This window comes from Geospiza fortis, unplaced genomic scaffold, assembly GCF_000277835.1.
Source record: "Geospiza fortis unplaced genomic scaffold, GeoFor_1.0 scaffold206, whole genome shotgun sequence".
Taxonomy (NCBI): domain Eukaryota; kingdom Metazoa; phylum Chordata; class Aves; order Passeriformes; family Thraupidae; genus Geospiza; species Geospiza fortis.
This window is the reverse complement of record NW_005054311.1, coordinates 2591959-2607659: the sequence shown is the minus strand read 5'-3', so window position 1 is coordinate 2607659 and position 15701 is coordinate 2591959. Positions and strand designations below refer to the sequence as shown.

The 15701-nt window shown below is 38.7% G+C and overlaps 1 protein-coding gene across 1 annotated transcript in view; it reads left to right on the top strand.

The window, feature by feature from the left end:
- Window positions 1–15701, top strand: part of EPB41L4B (erythrocyte membrane protein band 4.1 like 4B) — a 191757-nt gene that overhangs the window by 124147 nt on the left and 51909 nt on the right. The window contains exons 23-24 of the mRNA XM_031055636.1: window positions 12204–12308; window positions 15162–15300. Of these exons, the coding sequence (XP_030911496.1) occupies window positions 12204–12308; window positions 15162–15300 (244 nt within the window). The remainder of the gene's footprint in view (window positions 1–12203; window positions 12309–15161; window positions 15301–15701) is intronic.

The window sequence follows — 15701 nt, the reverse complement described above, 5'->3', positions numbered from 1 at the left end:
CTACAGTGTGATAAATCTGCGCTAGCCTTCAAAAACCGCTTCATTCAGAAATTCCTTTCTGACCAGACTGAGCTAGCTGAGTTGCTGTGTTTGCTTAGTGAAAGCAGCTACCTAGAGAAGAATGGTGGGGATGGTTGGTGGTGCTGAAGTAGGAGGAGACATGAGAGGCGATGCTATTGCCTGCCGTGGCAGCACCTGGCTTGCTTGCAGTGCAGCTGTGATTCCCAGTTCCCAGTCTCTTATCTTGGGATACCCTGCAGAGCTGAAATGTCTCATCTGAGAGGCCATGATTTTCTCATTTGTTTGTCCAAGAGGCTGTAAAGTCTGTTTGATATTTAGAATCACCCATTTTTCTTCTGTTGCTCTTCTTAGACCTGCACTAAACTTTCTTGATAAATTGTTTTCTTTCTTAAGAAAACTCATCACATACATTACACAGTGACCTATTTCTTTATTTAATTGAAATGGGTTTCCCATGTTGTCTCTGCCACAGCACTTTGTTGGTTTGCTGTCACTTCCAGAAGCAGTTCAGGAGGAACTAATTTGTATATCCCTCTGTGACTGGGAATGTGGCTACAGACTTGTTTTCCTTAATCACTTCTGCTGAACTTCTGCATAACATCTGTAGAAAAGCCTTTTTACTTCACATTTTGAAATAGGTTCTCTCCTGCTGCATCCTGTTGAACTGTAAATGAGTGGTGCACTTTGTAAAGTGCTTTTTAGTAAAGTATTATTCAGCATGAGGTAAGGTTGGTGACCTGGCTGCAAAGCAAATTTCGCTGTTTTCTTCACACACATACAAGCTTATAAAATTGTAAAAGTCACTTTGGAGTTCTTGGTATGCAGCGTTCTGGTGTATATTTGTCTAATATCTATTTTTATCTGTGTTATGTCAAGCATCATTTCCTCTACAGTGAATTGTACCAAATTAAATGGTATTCTTTCATTGCTGTGTCCTGAAGGTGCACATATACAAGTAATCAATGCTCAGGGATAGACCAGTTTTAAGGGATAGGCCAATTTTAACAGCCTACATTCAAAACTAGGAGAAAAATGCAAAGTAAATCCAGTGTCTAACCATTTTATTTCCCCTTCAAGCAGCTACTCTTTCTGCAGGGCTATATGCACCTCTGCAGCCAGCCAGCATGTGATCTATTTGCCAATAACATTCTCTATAACCTCTGTCTTGTGAATTTGATGGACGTAAATGAGCCTTTGTTCTGCTAGGAATTGCATCTGAGTAGAGCCAAGGGTTAGTTCATACTGGGAGACAAATTGTCTGGGAGATTTTCTCTTCTCTTTAGCAGAGACAAGCAAAACAACCCTTGGTAAGAAAACCTTCTACATGGAATAGATATATTTTTCCCTGCAAGAACTCATGCAGACATTTCTGTAAACAACACCTCTGTGAATCTTTGAGGACTCTGTCTGCTGAAATATCTTGCCAGTTGAAACCAGTAGCTGTCACAGCTTTTTAACAATACTCCACTCTTTTCGTGTGAGGGATTTATAGCAGGGACAATGATTTTGTGTATTTTTCACACTGATTACTGTACAAAACACTACAAAATTCTTTGTTTTTTCCAAACCCAAGACACAGGGAAATTCATTCAGGCCTGCTAGTGAGCAAACATATGCAGTTTTGTGCTGTATCTGAAGCATGAATTGTTCATATTAATAGGGAACTAGAAGGTGACAGAGGAGAGCAGTAGTGCTTGTTTGATTAAAAAACTGTGCTCTCTTTGCTACCATTTTGTCTGCTCCTCCATTGCCATTCTGAATATTACACTTTTAATGAATTAACTGCTTGGATATGGCCTGTAATCTCCCATAGCAATTATTTTAGCATCTGCCATGACAGACTCAATTTGGCTAACAATTGCTATAGCACTTTGTAGAATTAGTTCTGGTTCAACTAGTAATTACTCATATGTCTGTGTGGTATAGCCACTTTTCCTGCAAGTCAGTCTCCAGTAATTTTCTTGGGCATGGCCTCAGGATAATGTTGTACTATGCAAAGTTGTCATGTATCAGGCAGTTTATTCACCTGTTTTCTGTGTCTTCTGGCAAACTGAGCACTTCCTTATGTAAGTAATTTTAAATATGAGGAAGGGCTGGAGCTGAATCAGAGCTGAAGCTGAAATAGCATTAACTTTGCAGCTTTCAAGAGGGGAAGACTTGTTAAATTTTCTCTGTCATTTGGTGCACAGGCTGGAATTGCAAGGTTGTCTCCTGATCTTGCAGTTAATAGGTAACCTGTACACACCAGATTAGGCTGCAGGAGGATATGGGATCACAGCAGACTGCAGTCCTGTCTCACTCCCTGCTTCTGGAGAGCAGTCCTGCACATTTCTGTAGGTTTTCCTTCTCTGGATAGGATTTTTTTCCTCCCAGACTGTTTCAAGTGCTGGTTCCAACATTAAACGATGAAAAAGCTGGTGACTCGGTAACACAATACATACTGCAGCATTCTAGCTTACATCCTCTTTAATCCTCAATTACACTCTGAATTGGGACATAGTTGTACATTCCCCTTGGTGACCCTACTGCTTTACAGATAACCTGTAACAGAGCTGCAGATCTGGACAGTGGCTGCAGGGAAGTTGGTGGTTGCCTCAGCTGGATCCATCTGGGCTGCATGTGACAGAGTTCTCAGCTGGACAAAGTCAAATGAGAGCAGCTAACAGGAGGGGAATTTCTCTAGCAGGTTAAATAGGAGAGCGATGAGTTACCTTGATAAGACACAGAAGTCCTCTGAAGAAGAGTCAAACCTTTTATTACAACTCTGTTGTAACAGATCTGAAAGCACACACATTTTCTTCAGCACCAAAGTAATATGTACTCTATAACTATCTACTAGTCACTATATAGCTGGGCTGTATGCGTTTTGGACAAGGCAGAAGAGAACACTGATTTTTGGAAGAAGAAATACCTGGGAAAAAAAGTGTTATTTATGTATTTGCTGGGTTTTTTTTACTGTTTTGTTTTGCTTTTCTTTTTCTTTTTATACGCCTGTGTTGAATCAAGAGGAGATACAGTTAGTTTGCAGTTACCACTTCACATGGTGAAGCATGCTTTGTTAAGGCATGTAGTAAAAACTTGTTTGTGTCAATAGTGGGTTGGTTTGGAATTTGTAAGGGCAGTCATTTTGCTAGGATTTTTAATAGTACTTCTTTTGGGATGTAGACGCCAAGTGTACAAGGGAAGAAGTGATCGTGTCTGTCCTTTTAAAGGCCAACAAGAGGAATTCATCTTTTCTTTAGTATTGTAAAAGGACCTGTCAAGGTGGCAAATGATCCAGAAGGGATTATGAGGAAGCAGCAGAGGTATTTTCCCATCTGTTAGAGAATTCCCGACACTCAGGTATCTGTCTCTGTGTCCAGATGGAAGTGTTGAGGAAGAAGTGTTTTGGGAGAATTTGCTGATTAGATATCTGATTTAATTCACGTTTGAGATTACTGAATGTTCTTATAGTTTTCATAAGGCTCTCATCCCTGCCTCTACCAACTAGTTTTTTTGTATTTGATTCTTTTAGCCTTTAGAGATCAGGGTTCCAGCTGTCTGCCAGAAACAATGAAGGAAGTATAGTGAAGGAAGTAAAGTGTTGTGCAAAATAGAAAAATGAGAAATGTAGTCAGCAGCTTTCCTATCACCTCTGGTCACACTTTCCTCTTGATCAGGGGCATGTCCCACCTTCTGATTTGGGATGTGGAGGTTTCTGTCCTGCAGTATATCAAGGGAATGGGAATTGCAAAATCACCTTTTTACTTTTTTATAAACCTCACCCATTTCTCTGTAAGGGGATGGATGCTAGAAAGATAAACTCGTGAACTTTCTTTGCAGAAAGTTTTTGCTCTTTGCCAACCTGCATAATTTATTAAATATAAGGAATATATGGCTAAGCACAGATCCCCATGAAGAGAATTTGTTTCCTTATTCAAATCTTTGCCAGACCAAAGCACCAGCTGTACAATTTCCCCAGTGTCTATACATTAATTTCCCCTGAAAACTCTTTGAAGTATGTTTTCTTTCTGACTATGACCACCTGGATGATCCTATAGCATGGATACCTGTGTGCATGTGCATGCAGGTTCACACATACAAATTTGGACTGTATTTAAGATAAAGGTCTGCACTTTTTCCTATTTTGTTTTCTTCTTCAAACATGTTTGAATGCAAGCCCAGGTATAATTCTGCTGTACTGGCTTAAGGAATTCCAGAGTTAAGAATTACACCAAAATAGTTCAGATGTTAAGAATTGCTACTACTTAGGACAAAGCAAAATACTGTCTGTCTTTGGGCAAAACCTGTTTGCCAAAGTAAATTTTCATCTTGGGGTAAATCCAACAGTAGAAATGTTGGTAAAAATGCCCGAAGTTAAACAAGTTGGGTAAGCAACTGAAGTAAAATTTGTAAGACAGGAATTACCTAGCAACAGGATTTGCTGATAATATTCACTTTTCTTCATGTTCACGTGCTGTTCAGGAAAGCTTTGATATTATATGTTTGGTACATGTAAACAATAATACCTACTTAATCTCCTACATGTTAACCTTCATTTTATGAGGGCTCGAGGCAGGACTGTCACCAACTCTAGATCAAGTCAGCCATGGATTTGTCTATCTGAATTTTGAAAACCTCCAAATACAGGATGGAGATTAGACAGTATGTTACTCAAAATAGTGATCAAAAGTGTAAATATAAGTTCAGTTGTCAGTCAGGAGCCCTCTTCAGCTGAAGCCCTCAAGTTGGCTGGTCAGTTATTACTGTTCTTGTTGCTGTTGCCATTTGCTGTCATGCACCATGTGGTACATTTATGCACTGCAATATTTATTTCCCTTAAAATATGCTTTTGGGTTTCTGCCAGCTTTGGCAGGCTTTATATCCCACATGGTTCAGGATTTGTCTGTGGATTTCTTTCTGTTTAGACCAACTGCTGCATCACCCTTTGTTGATCCTTGTTATCCAAATTATCTCATCTTTCATAGGATTGCAAATAGCAATATTCTTCTTATGTGGGAGTAGGTATAAGCACCAGCTGGTGCTTTGTGCATTCATATATTCTAATTTTCTTTGTAAATCTTCCCATCCAAAACCAAATTACGCCATTACATTGAGACTAATTACATTAGGAGCTGCTCAACGCGTAACGTAAAATTAAATGTTATCTCGTAGAGCTTGATGATGCTGCGCACCAGAAAAGAGAGATTAAATTATATCAAGTTTTACAGGGTGCAGATGAATCAGGAGAAGTAATCTCAGGCTCTCTTCTGAATGCCTACTGCAGAGTAAGCTTGGCTCATACAGATTGTCAGAATGTGATCAACCTGCTGTGCCTTGTGCCTCTGGGGTGCTCTGGGCTTTGAGTCTGGCTGCCTTTCAGTGGATGGGAAAAAGTCCAACACCTGTTGTGACCAAAGTGATACTTCTAAAATATGTGTCATCAAGGAAGGAGTGTCTCTCAAAGTAATGTCTGCACTCTTGTGCTTTTGCCTCTCCATTCTCACCTGCACAAACTATATTAACATTTAAATTGTCATCTTTTGCTCTCTGAGCTAACATCCTGCTGACATACCTCAGTCTGAACCTGAACCATGTTTTTCAGAGAACTCTGTCTCTCCTCAGGTTTTCTCAAAATATGACTGTATAAGCAAGGTGCAAAATGTAGTGATGTTTGCCTAATCTGTACACAATTTAATGTGAAACTAGCATCCCAGTATCTGTTTTTATACATACACTTCCAGTGAATGTCAGGGTAGCTTTTATGTGACCTGATATCTCACCTGCATGATTATGGGCAGCTTGTTTCCCCAAGCTGAAGACTTCAGTTCCCTGGAAAACTAGATATATCCAAAAGAACTTTCAGGAAGTTCAGAACTGAAGCTGATCAAGAATTATGTGCTTAGTCTTACCTCGCATGAATTTCAGTGAATTCAAGCAGGCTGCTGTTGTCGGTTGGACACAAGGTTTTCGGGGTGAAGGAAGAGACGAGATGGGCTCTATGATCAGAAGGCTTGATTTATTATGTTATGATATATACATCTCTTATACCATACTAAAAGAAAAAGAAAAGGAGAGTTTCTAGAAGCTGCTAACAACAAACTTTGCTCTCTCGGAGCAAAGTGTCTGAGAGAGCTCAGTTCTGGATTGGCTATTATTTCTAAACACTCAATCTGGGCCAATCCAGAACTGACTTGTTGCATTCCACAGAAGCAGATAACTTATTGTTTATGTCTGGTTGCTGAACTTCTCAGCTTCAGCAAGAAAATCTTAAGAGAAGATTTTTCATAAAAGAAATGTCTGTGACAGGCTGCTTTTTCTTAAACTCAGAATGGAGTTAACTCTGTGAGGCAGAATCTGAAATATTACATTTAAATAACTTCTTCTAAATATATTGTGAAATATTCTAGGTAAACAAAAATAATTATTGCTGCTGGCTTCTTCCTAAGAAATTTGAATTGCTTTTAAAAAGCTCCTTTTTTCATTCAGTGGTTTATCTTAAAAAATGATTATAAAGAATCATTCTCCAGTTGAAAAATTTCAACCAGCATTTCCAAAAATAAAGCAAATATCTAAATACACATCACCCTGGCCTCAGTCCAGGGACAGGTTAATGGATCTACTGCTCTAGCTTTTTGCAGGAACCTCACTCAGTAATTTCTGCATCAAAGTCATAACTTCAAGCTGAACTCTTGAATAGCCTTTGCATGCCAGTCTGCATTAAAGATTGCAGATAGCACACCTATGTATGTTCTTTGACTTCATTCTGAGTCTTAAAGACCTCTTTGACCTGCTGCCTGAAGCCAAATGCTGATGAATTGTTTGTAATTGTATTCTTAACCTCCAAACTATAGAGAAAGGAGCAGTACTCAGACTTTTCAGATGAAGATAAGCTAATTAAATACCCCACTTGAGGTGCATTTCTTTGGTTCAGTCCTGTGCCCCCTAAACTGTGCCTAGGCTCCTTGGAAAGCACAGAATTCATTATGGCTGTCCTGGTTGCTGTGAGTAGGGGTAGGATTTGTAGCTCAGTTTGATCTTAGATACCAGATGTTGGCCTTCTACATTACCCTGAGCTGTGAGAGAAGAGCAGCTCCTGTATGATCATTATCGCTCTGTTGGACCACAGGGGCACTGTACTTTTGTCTAGACTGCACATAATTTTCATTGCAAGGGCAATGGAGGCCGTGGAAATTTTTCCTTTACAGGAAGCAGAACTCAATTTGTAAGTAAGAAAAGCACATAATCTGTAGCAAGGATCTTTGTTATACATCTGCAGTCTATAGGGAGGGGGGTATGGGAGGTAAAAAGAAGAAAAAAACTTTACTCAGAAAATTTTATACGGGCAGTAGCTTTAAAATGTCCAAGCAATGTTTTGAAGACCTATCCTGTCTTCTGAGAAAAGGTACCTTATCAAAGTGAAAAAGAACATACTGTTTCTTAACTTCAGATGACCTTTGGAAAAGAAATGTGTGAAATACTAAGAGCACAGGCTTAGGGAAGATTTGAGTGTTTGTCTGTGTTTGCTTAGCTTGTTAGGCTATGTCTTTGATATACAAGAGAATGCATCTATCAAATATTTTTCCTTTTCCTTCCTTTCTTTCTTGCTTATCCTTCCCAAGTTCTCACTATCATATTCCCACTCAAAAGGAATTCTGCAGCCAAAATCAGCCTCTGGGTCTTTTTTTTTCCTTTTCCATGAGTCAGCGTCTGAAAGCAGGTTAACTTTCATGCAGCTGGCTGTATCCTTGTAATCATGGGGTTTTTATCCTCTATCTCTTGGCATCAGTTTGGGAAGACACAGGGAGAGGTATTGTTCCAGATGACAAAATAGGCACAAAGAGAAAGAGAAGTAAAGACAATAAAGCCTGTTAAGGACAAGTGCAGGAAGTGTGTTGCCCCAGCAGACTTTGGTAGTTTTAAAATCCTGAACTGGATCCTCCAAGGCAAGAGAAGTTAATTAATGCCATTCAGTTTATGACGTGGACATTTATCATCATTTTATCCCACATAGCCCAATTGCTGTGTTTCAAACAAGCATGGGCGTCTGACCAGAGCCTCCCAAGCAGGGGACAAGAAAGCCATGGCACACAAATGGATGGTGCAGGAGCAGTGCAACCTCAGCCCTGCAGTGTGAGCCGAGGTGAGGTGGGACACCCTGAGTTCCTCAGCATGAGCACATACATTCCACCCCCAAGGAAGGTTCAAGGTAAACCAACATACATCTGTGGTCATTCAAAATGTTCCACAGGGTGATTGGTTTTTTGTGAGCAGTTTTGGTTTCAGTCGCCTCCTTGGCTACTCATCTGAGAACAAAACAGATTCCTTGGGTTTGTGAGGGATCTCTCTCTGGGTCGTGTTTATGTTGCTGTGCAGGCTTGTGGAACAGGCTGAAGCTAGTTCAGGAGAGCCTGCTGGCTGTGGCTCAGGAGGGTGCTGGGGCTCTCAGTGCACAGGCAGTTTCTGATGACCTGCCACTGCATGCTGACTTTCGTGGTTGTTATTGTCATTCTCACCAGGAAGCGACAGATTTTTATGTAAGGTGCCAGGTCATTAAGTAACTCTGTCTTGGTTCAGTACCTTCATTTGTATGCAGTAGTGGTTGGGTACTGTTACAGGAAAAAGGTTTTTGAATTAATGACATTGAAAAAGAGCCTTCTAGAGGAACTGTAATACACTGTACATTTTATTTTTTCATTTTAATACTGAGTCCCACTGACCCTTTAACACTTTCCTCCTATACTTTTCCTCAAGCTGTATATTTTGTACAGGACTACTGTGATTTATATAGCTGTGTAATTTATATAGGACTACAAACTTGAAATGGTGATATCTGCACATAATCACTCTATTTAAATAATTGAAATAATTACAGGGCTTCTCTTCAAAATCATATCTTTCTATATAAGAAATCAAGGGACAGTAACAGAAGTTATTCTGCTACTTTTTCTGGAATATCAATGAGATTTTTTAAAAAGAGTTTCTATGATATTAAAAGCCTGCCATTTTTAAAACAGATCGGGCACTGGGTTGACCAAGCTGAGCCCTTCGTGCATCTAGTTGCTGTTGAGAGAATAGCAACAGTTCTGAGCAGGTTCAGACTGAGGAAGAGTGTTTGAAGATGGAACAGGAGCTGTCGTGGAATTTTTAGGCTGGTGTGGAAAGAGGTAACCCAGCAAGGTGTTAATGAGGGCAAAATTCCAGCTCTGCAGTTTGTAGGACTAGTCTAACATTTCATCTTGTGCTAATGGCCTCTTTGGGTAGAGGCATTGCCATAGCTCCTTTTCGTTTGGGAGTAATTTCAATTTACATCCCAGCTAACCTGCAGCTTCTCAAAATGTGCAATAAATGGTTCTTGTCTCTTCCCCAGAGGCCTGAGAAATATCAGGGGAAAGGTAGTTGCTGCCACCAGCCTCTAACAAAATTTGTGGCAAAATTTTATCATAATGGGAAAGAAGATTTTGCTTTTAAAATGGTATTGATTTTACAAGATAAGTGAGTGGAATACTTTGCTGGTGTGGTACAAAACATAAGTTTATCTGAGCAATTACAATGGCTGAAAAAGGAGTAGGTGTGTCTAATGTTTACTTGACCTTTTTTTCCTACTTGAAAATCTGCAGTATTCAAAGGAAATAAGTTTTTCGTCTTTCTATTGGATTAGAGAGTAGGCGCTGTTTGTATCTCAAACATTTTATTTAGAGTTGAGTGAAATTTTTCATGTTAAACATTTTTTTCAGCATTAATTCAGACTTAGAATTTAGAAATTTTTCATATGTATAATTGAGTTTTATAACTTGCTTTGAAATCATTGCAAACTGCTTTAGCTACAAAATTGCACTACATCTTTTCAAACAAAAATTTGATTGTGACAATTGAGATAACTGCTTCAAAAGCCCCACCTCTTCCTCTTTTTTCTTAAATTACAAACCACAGTATTCCAAAGGAGATATACAGGCTTTGTAAAATGAATCTTAATAAAAGAGCTGAAATTATCACTTCAAATCTTCCTTTATTTGAAAGTATCTGACTGACTTACATCACAGGTTATAATGTTGTCCTGAGAAATTTGAAGCACCCATGAACTGGAAATAGATTTGTAACCAGCTTTCCTATTCTACACTTTGCTGTTTCTTGAATCCCTTCATAGTATTAGTTCATCACTTGATATAATTTTGAGGAAATGTTATTCAACTCATATAGTTTATACCACTCTGTTTCCACTCTCATTGAGTTGGTGAAAAGCTTTAAAAATTGTAAGGTACCCTCTTACAAAATTATTGGAAAGTTGTGAGGACCATTCATATAGAGCAAGAATGTCAGCCAATATATTTGAGCTGAAAATAATTACAGTTATTTACACCCCTTCAGAATGTGATTTGCTGTTGTTTAATGTGTCTTAACACATTTATCCTGCTTATGTCAGACTTCAATTTTAAATCACTTTGGGTAAATAGAACAAGTAATTTTTTTCAGTAGCCAAAAGCTACCTTTGCTTCAGCAAAAGAAGAGCTAGTGCTGTCTTACAATCTGAAGTCTGACTTGATCAAAACTAACTTGGGAGCTTCCATAATGAGGTTGATTCACATATTTTCAGGTCAGATATATTGAATTCAAGACTAAAACAGATGATTTGGGCTTTTTTCCCTCCCCCTTTGCTTATCTTTCCCTTATTTGCCAGCCTAATAGCTTAGCAAAGTCAGCAAAAGGCCTTCAGATCTGGCTGGCTTGTTCTGCATTAATGTCATTGAGGAATCTGTGATAAAAATGACTGACACTGAAATTTGAATTGAGGAAAGGAAATATATCTGATATAGATATCTTGCTGCTATCTATACCAACTTCTTGAAATTAATGGGAACAAATAGCAGGTAAATAATTGACAAAAGTTATTTTATGAGAAGTGGAATTAGCAATCCGGTTTATGATTTATTTATGCCCTTTCTACTTTTATACTTTCCACTGTTCTATCTTATGCCCTGTGACCTCTCCAAAGAGTAAGAAATGTTTAGGAAAACTGAATATATAACCTGAAGGCTGTGCCATCTCAGCAGGTTCTGTTGTAGCCCAACATCAGGTTCAGAAGTTATCAAAGAGAGTTAGCAAAGCTTAAAACACACAGGAGCATCAGAGGGATCTGCACTAGTGAAAATGAAACATGCATATCTTATTAAGGCTTTAGAAGGCTAATACAGTGTAAGTAGACTAGAAAAACTTCTGCCATTTCTGAAATGTACCTCAGTGCATGTGCAGTCCCATCAGCAATCAGTGGGGCTGCTCAAGTTAATGATTTAGACTTCAGATTAGATGGCAGAATACCACTTCACAAACTTTTAATCAGGACTTCCAAATTATTTTTAAATATTTGGCATATTTATTATGTTTATAGTACCCATATAGTGTATTTAATCATAACCTGTTGCTTCAAGTAAAAGCAGTATTTAAGCTGTTTCATGTGTCTTCATGCCCCTTAAACTCATGGTTGAAATTGTTTCTTCCCAAGGTCATGAGGATCTTTTATTTAGTATTTATGATGTTTTTATTGAAGCCTGAGTTAATTCTACTGATATATGGTTGAGGAGAAGATTCTTTCATGTGGACTTCCTCGTTGCCATATCTTTCCTTTACTGGAGCTCTGCAGATGTATTTCACATTAATGAGCATCTGAAACACGTCTGAATTCTGCTTTTTTCTAGCAAGCTGGAAAAAATGTGATCATTTTTCTTGGATCATATCCATTAGTTCATTTCTCTTGAACTGCTCTTTCAACTGTGGAAGGATAATGTTTAATTTCAAATAAAAAATATTTTAAGCAGAACAGGTTTCACAATTCATAAAACAGTTTTTGTTAAACATATGCTTTGTAAAAATATTTCTGACGTGACTAAACTGCTGGTCTGTTATTAAAATGTGGTATTTTGGAAACAGTGACATTTCCACATGGTCTTTCACATAGGCTCTGTGTTTGTAACCAGTGGCTGCTTCTATAAATGGTATGCCCAGCACAGGAGGGTGAGTTCACACATCCTTTTCTGTACATACACACACACTGGCCAGTGAACTATAAATGGAACAAAAGGATGAACTCCAATTGGCACTTGCCACTTTGCAAGATAAGTAAGTGTTGATGAGTTAGAACTTTGGTGATATGCCTGAAGTAGTTTAAATAGTGCCTGTATGACATATGTTTTTCTTGCTATTTTTAGAAGTCCAGCTCCAGTGAGACCTGAAACTACACCAACAACTGTCCCTACAGAAAAGCAGGAGGTTAAAGCTCCCCGTGTGAGGAAATTAACGAGGCAGTACAGTTTGTGAGTAACATACAGCATTATCTTTGTGGTTTTGTCTACTACAGCTGAAAATGAAAGGGGATGCTAATTATTGCTCTAGCTGTGCCTTCTGAAAGGCATGAATGCAATTACATGATAATGATCTTATACCAATACCATTCCTTTCATCACTGAGAATCTTCATGCTTTTGATACAAAATGAATTTGCCTTCCCTATGCAGTGGCTAACCCTTTGAATTGCAGGTCATCCACCTTTTCCCAAGCTTATGGGTTGGGAATTAAAAACCTCTTTACCACATGGAATGTCAAAGACCTGGTGTGAGCTGGAACAAGCTGCTCTGTTGGCTTCATTACAACCCCATTTTCAAAATGAGGAAAACATTCTTTAGTTGCTGGGGCATCAAGCTGTGCTGTGAGCCATTGCCTCTGAGAGAGTGCACCCTCCCTCTCTGTGATTTGTCACATGAAGAAATTGCTGAGCTTGCTACAGCTACAGCCAGCAAAACGAATTCTCTTAGTCCTGGAAAGAGGGATCTGTGCCTAGAGGGCTTTGGCATCCCATTTACACATAATTCATTCCACTTGAAAGTCTCTAGAGATGTGAGATACTGAGCAGAAGTGAAAGTCAATGTTGATTTGTCCTCCCATGAAAAGACAGACAAGGCCACCAGAAATTAAGGGGGAAAAAGGATAATGTCAGCATAAACTTATTAGTACGAGAATACCAATGCCATAATAAAGACGAAAAATATGTATGCTTTCTGTGTGGAATGGCAACTGTTAGTCCATCCAGGATTTCAACATTCTAATGTCAGTAAATATATTTCTTGTCTCTTCAAAAGGATTCTAATAAATATCAATATGTTGGGGCTTTTTGTTTCACTGTTAAAAACATTGTCTTTGTAATAATTTGCATTACCAAACTGAAAAATTATTTAGCACAAGAAACAGAAGAACTAGACAAATTGAAGCTAGGAGGAAAATGAGCTATTAGCCAAATTGGTATTTGTCCAAGAGGCCAAGACTGGCATGTGGAAACACACAATCACTTTTTGATTGATGAGATTCTAATGAACAGTTTTGAACATGTCTTGCTCCCATGTGGATTTTCAGTTGTCCAGGATAAGGTGTGAGGAACAGCAGATGTACACATCTACCCACAGGGGCCACCTATACTGTGGCCATGTGTAGGGCAAAGGACTCCCTAGTGAAAAATATGGGCCCTAATTTTTTTTTTTTTTTTGCTTTTGTAAACTCAAATTCTGTTGAATTTAAATTATCTTGTATCTGGAATGCAAACATGGGAAATGTCAAGAAGCAGTGAAGGATTATTGTGAAGGTAATACAGTGAAGGCCATTTCTCAGTCTTACAGCTAGTGTGCTGATAGATAGATGCTGATAAATCAACCCTAACTCTTATTTTTCCACTTCCTTGTATACACCAGAGGAACTTGACTCAGAAAGAATGGGGAGGGTGCCAGTGAATTCCTGCTGAGAGAGGAGAGCAAGGACTGGGAAAATGTCATCTACATGTTTCTGAAAGAGAGATTAACTAGGTCAACAGCTCAGCTCTGGGCTTGTTACATTAATAAAATGTCTATTCAACAGGTCCAAAAGATTTCACAATTTCTTTCCAGCATAAAACCTGTGTACTGTGCCTGCTATGGTGCTGAATTCTATCCTTAACCAGAAAGAATAAAAATGAAGTTTGAAAAAGATAATATTAATCAAGAAAATTTTACATCATAATTAAAAAACTTTGCTAGGTAACCCAGCATAAAGTTGCATAACCTGTATGTCATGTAGTTTTGAAGGTTTTTGTGTTGTCCAGGCATGCTGCCTTCAAGTGGCACTAAATCAAGTGTAGTTCTGTTCTGGAAGTATCTGGCAAGGCAGATACATGCAGTCAAGCTGGCATGGCAGCCTTCTGTGTGCCGTGAGTACCTAACTGGTAGTTAAAATTAGTGCTGTTTTATGAGCAGAAGTAATTTTTCTCATTATTTTTCACTGTGCATTAAGCTGTCGATCTGTAGTTTTTTCACACATCATTCCCAGTAATAAGGCTTCAGTAGGCCAAATTATGACTCTGTTTACCTCCATCCAATTGCAATTAACAACTGGAAGCATCCTGACTCAGGGCTGACTGATCCCAGTGATCTGTAGTCAATAGGGTTCTGCAAAAGTAAATGAAGGTATAACATTCTTTACTGGCTTTCATTTAGTAGGGACACTAGGTGAGATGGAAAGAGTTCAGCTTGATGGCCTAAAGCCCAGGGGAAGCATGCAACCTCATCTTAAATAAAATGTTTTCTCTGTAAATGGAATAAATGGGACAGGAAACAGATACCCTCACAAAAATGTTTTTAAAGAGACCCTTTTTGGAGTCAATCAAATTCCTTTAAATACAGTTTGAAAATAGAAGCATAGACTAGCTCCATAATGGGTGTCAAACCTAGTGTTGTCTGAAGCCAATGAAGCAGTCAGAACCATGGATGGATGTCACCATATCTGTTCTTATCAATACTGCCAGCCTCCATAGAAAAGAATAAACATTGAAGTGGACCAACATCTAGTCCATTCACTCATGCATATATACATATCCACAGATACGCTACTTGCACCTAATAGCCATAAGATTTCCATTTGCAGATGAGAAGTACCTAGCCAATCCATTTGTAAGGAATCTTTAAAGCTTAAAAAAAAATCTAATTTACTTGAAAAGGTAGCTGCTTTTCAGAGGGATGAGTAAATGGAGCTTCACTTCAAAGCACTGCAGCAGACATACAGGTTACCAGTGCCTCCTGTGACAAAAGTGCAGTCAGAAGTCCAGTGGCATTTTTAATGAGAAAATCTGTCTGTTTTTATCAACGGCAGTGATGAAGATGACCTTCCTCCAGCACTGGCAGCAGCAGCAGCAGCATCAACACCTGTGTCTTCAGCATCTCCCGGGTCACAGAAAACGTGCACGCCACAAACATCGGAAGGACAAGCACAGGTTTCACCCAGTGGCAAGGTAACACACAAAGGGATGAGCTCATGTCACTTGGGAGAGGGTTCAGGAAGGGTAGGAGGGAGCTGTGAGTAAAAGGTATCCCCTAGATGGAATAATTCTACATTTAAAAGCAGTTTTTGATGCAGAGCTGTAGTGATATGTTTAACTTGTTGTGTAAGGAAGTATTTAGAGCCTGCTCCAAGACCCCGATAAAATCCATAAGAGTTTTTCCTCAGCATTAGTGGGCAGTGGATCAAGATTACTCACGTGGATTTTAAAGGTGTGTAATTATGTTTTTTATCTTTCCTGAGTAGCCAAACCTGAAAAACATGGTGTGAAATTTAAAATCCTTTTGACCATCTGTGCTTTAAGGAATTAAAAAAACCCAACAAAAATAACCAAAAAAATTACAGAAATTAAAT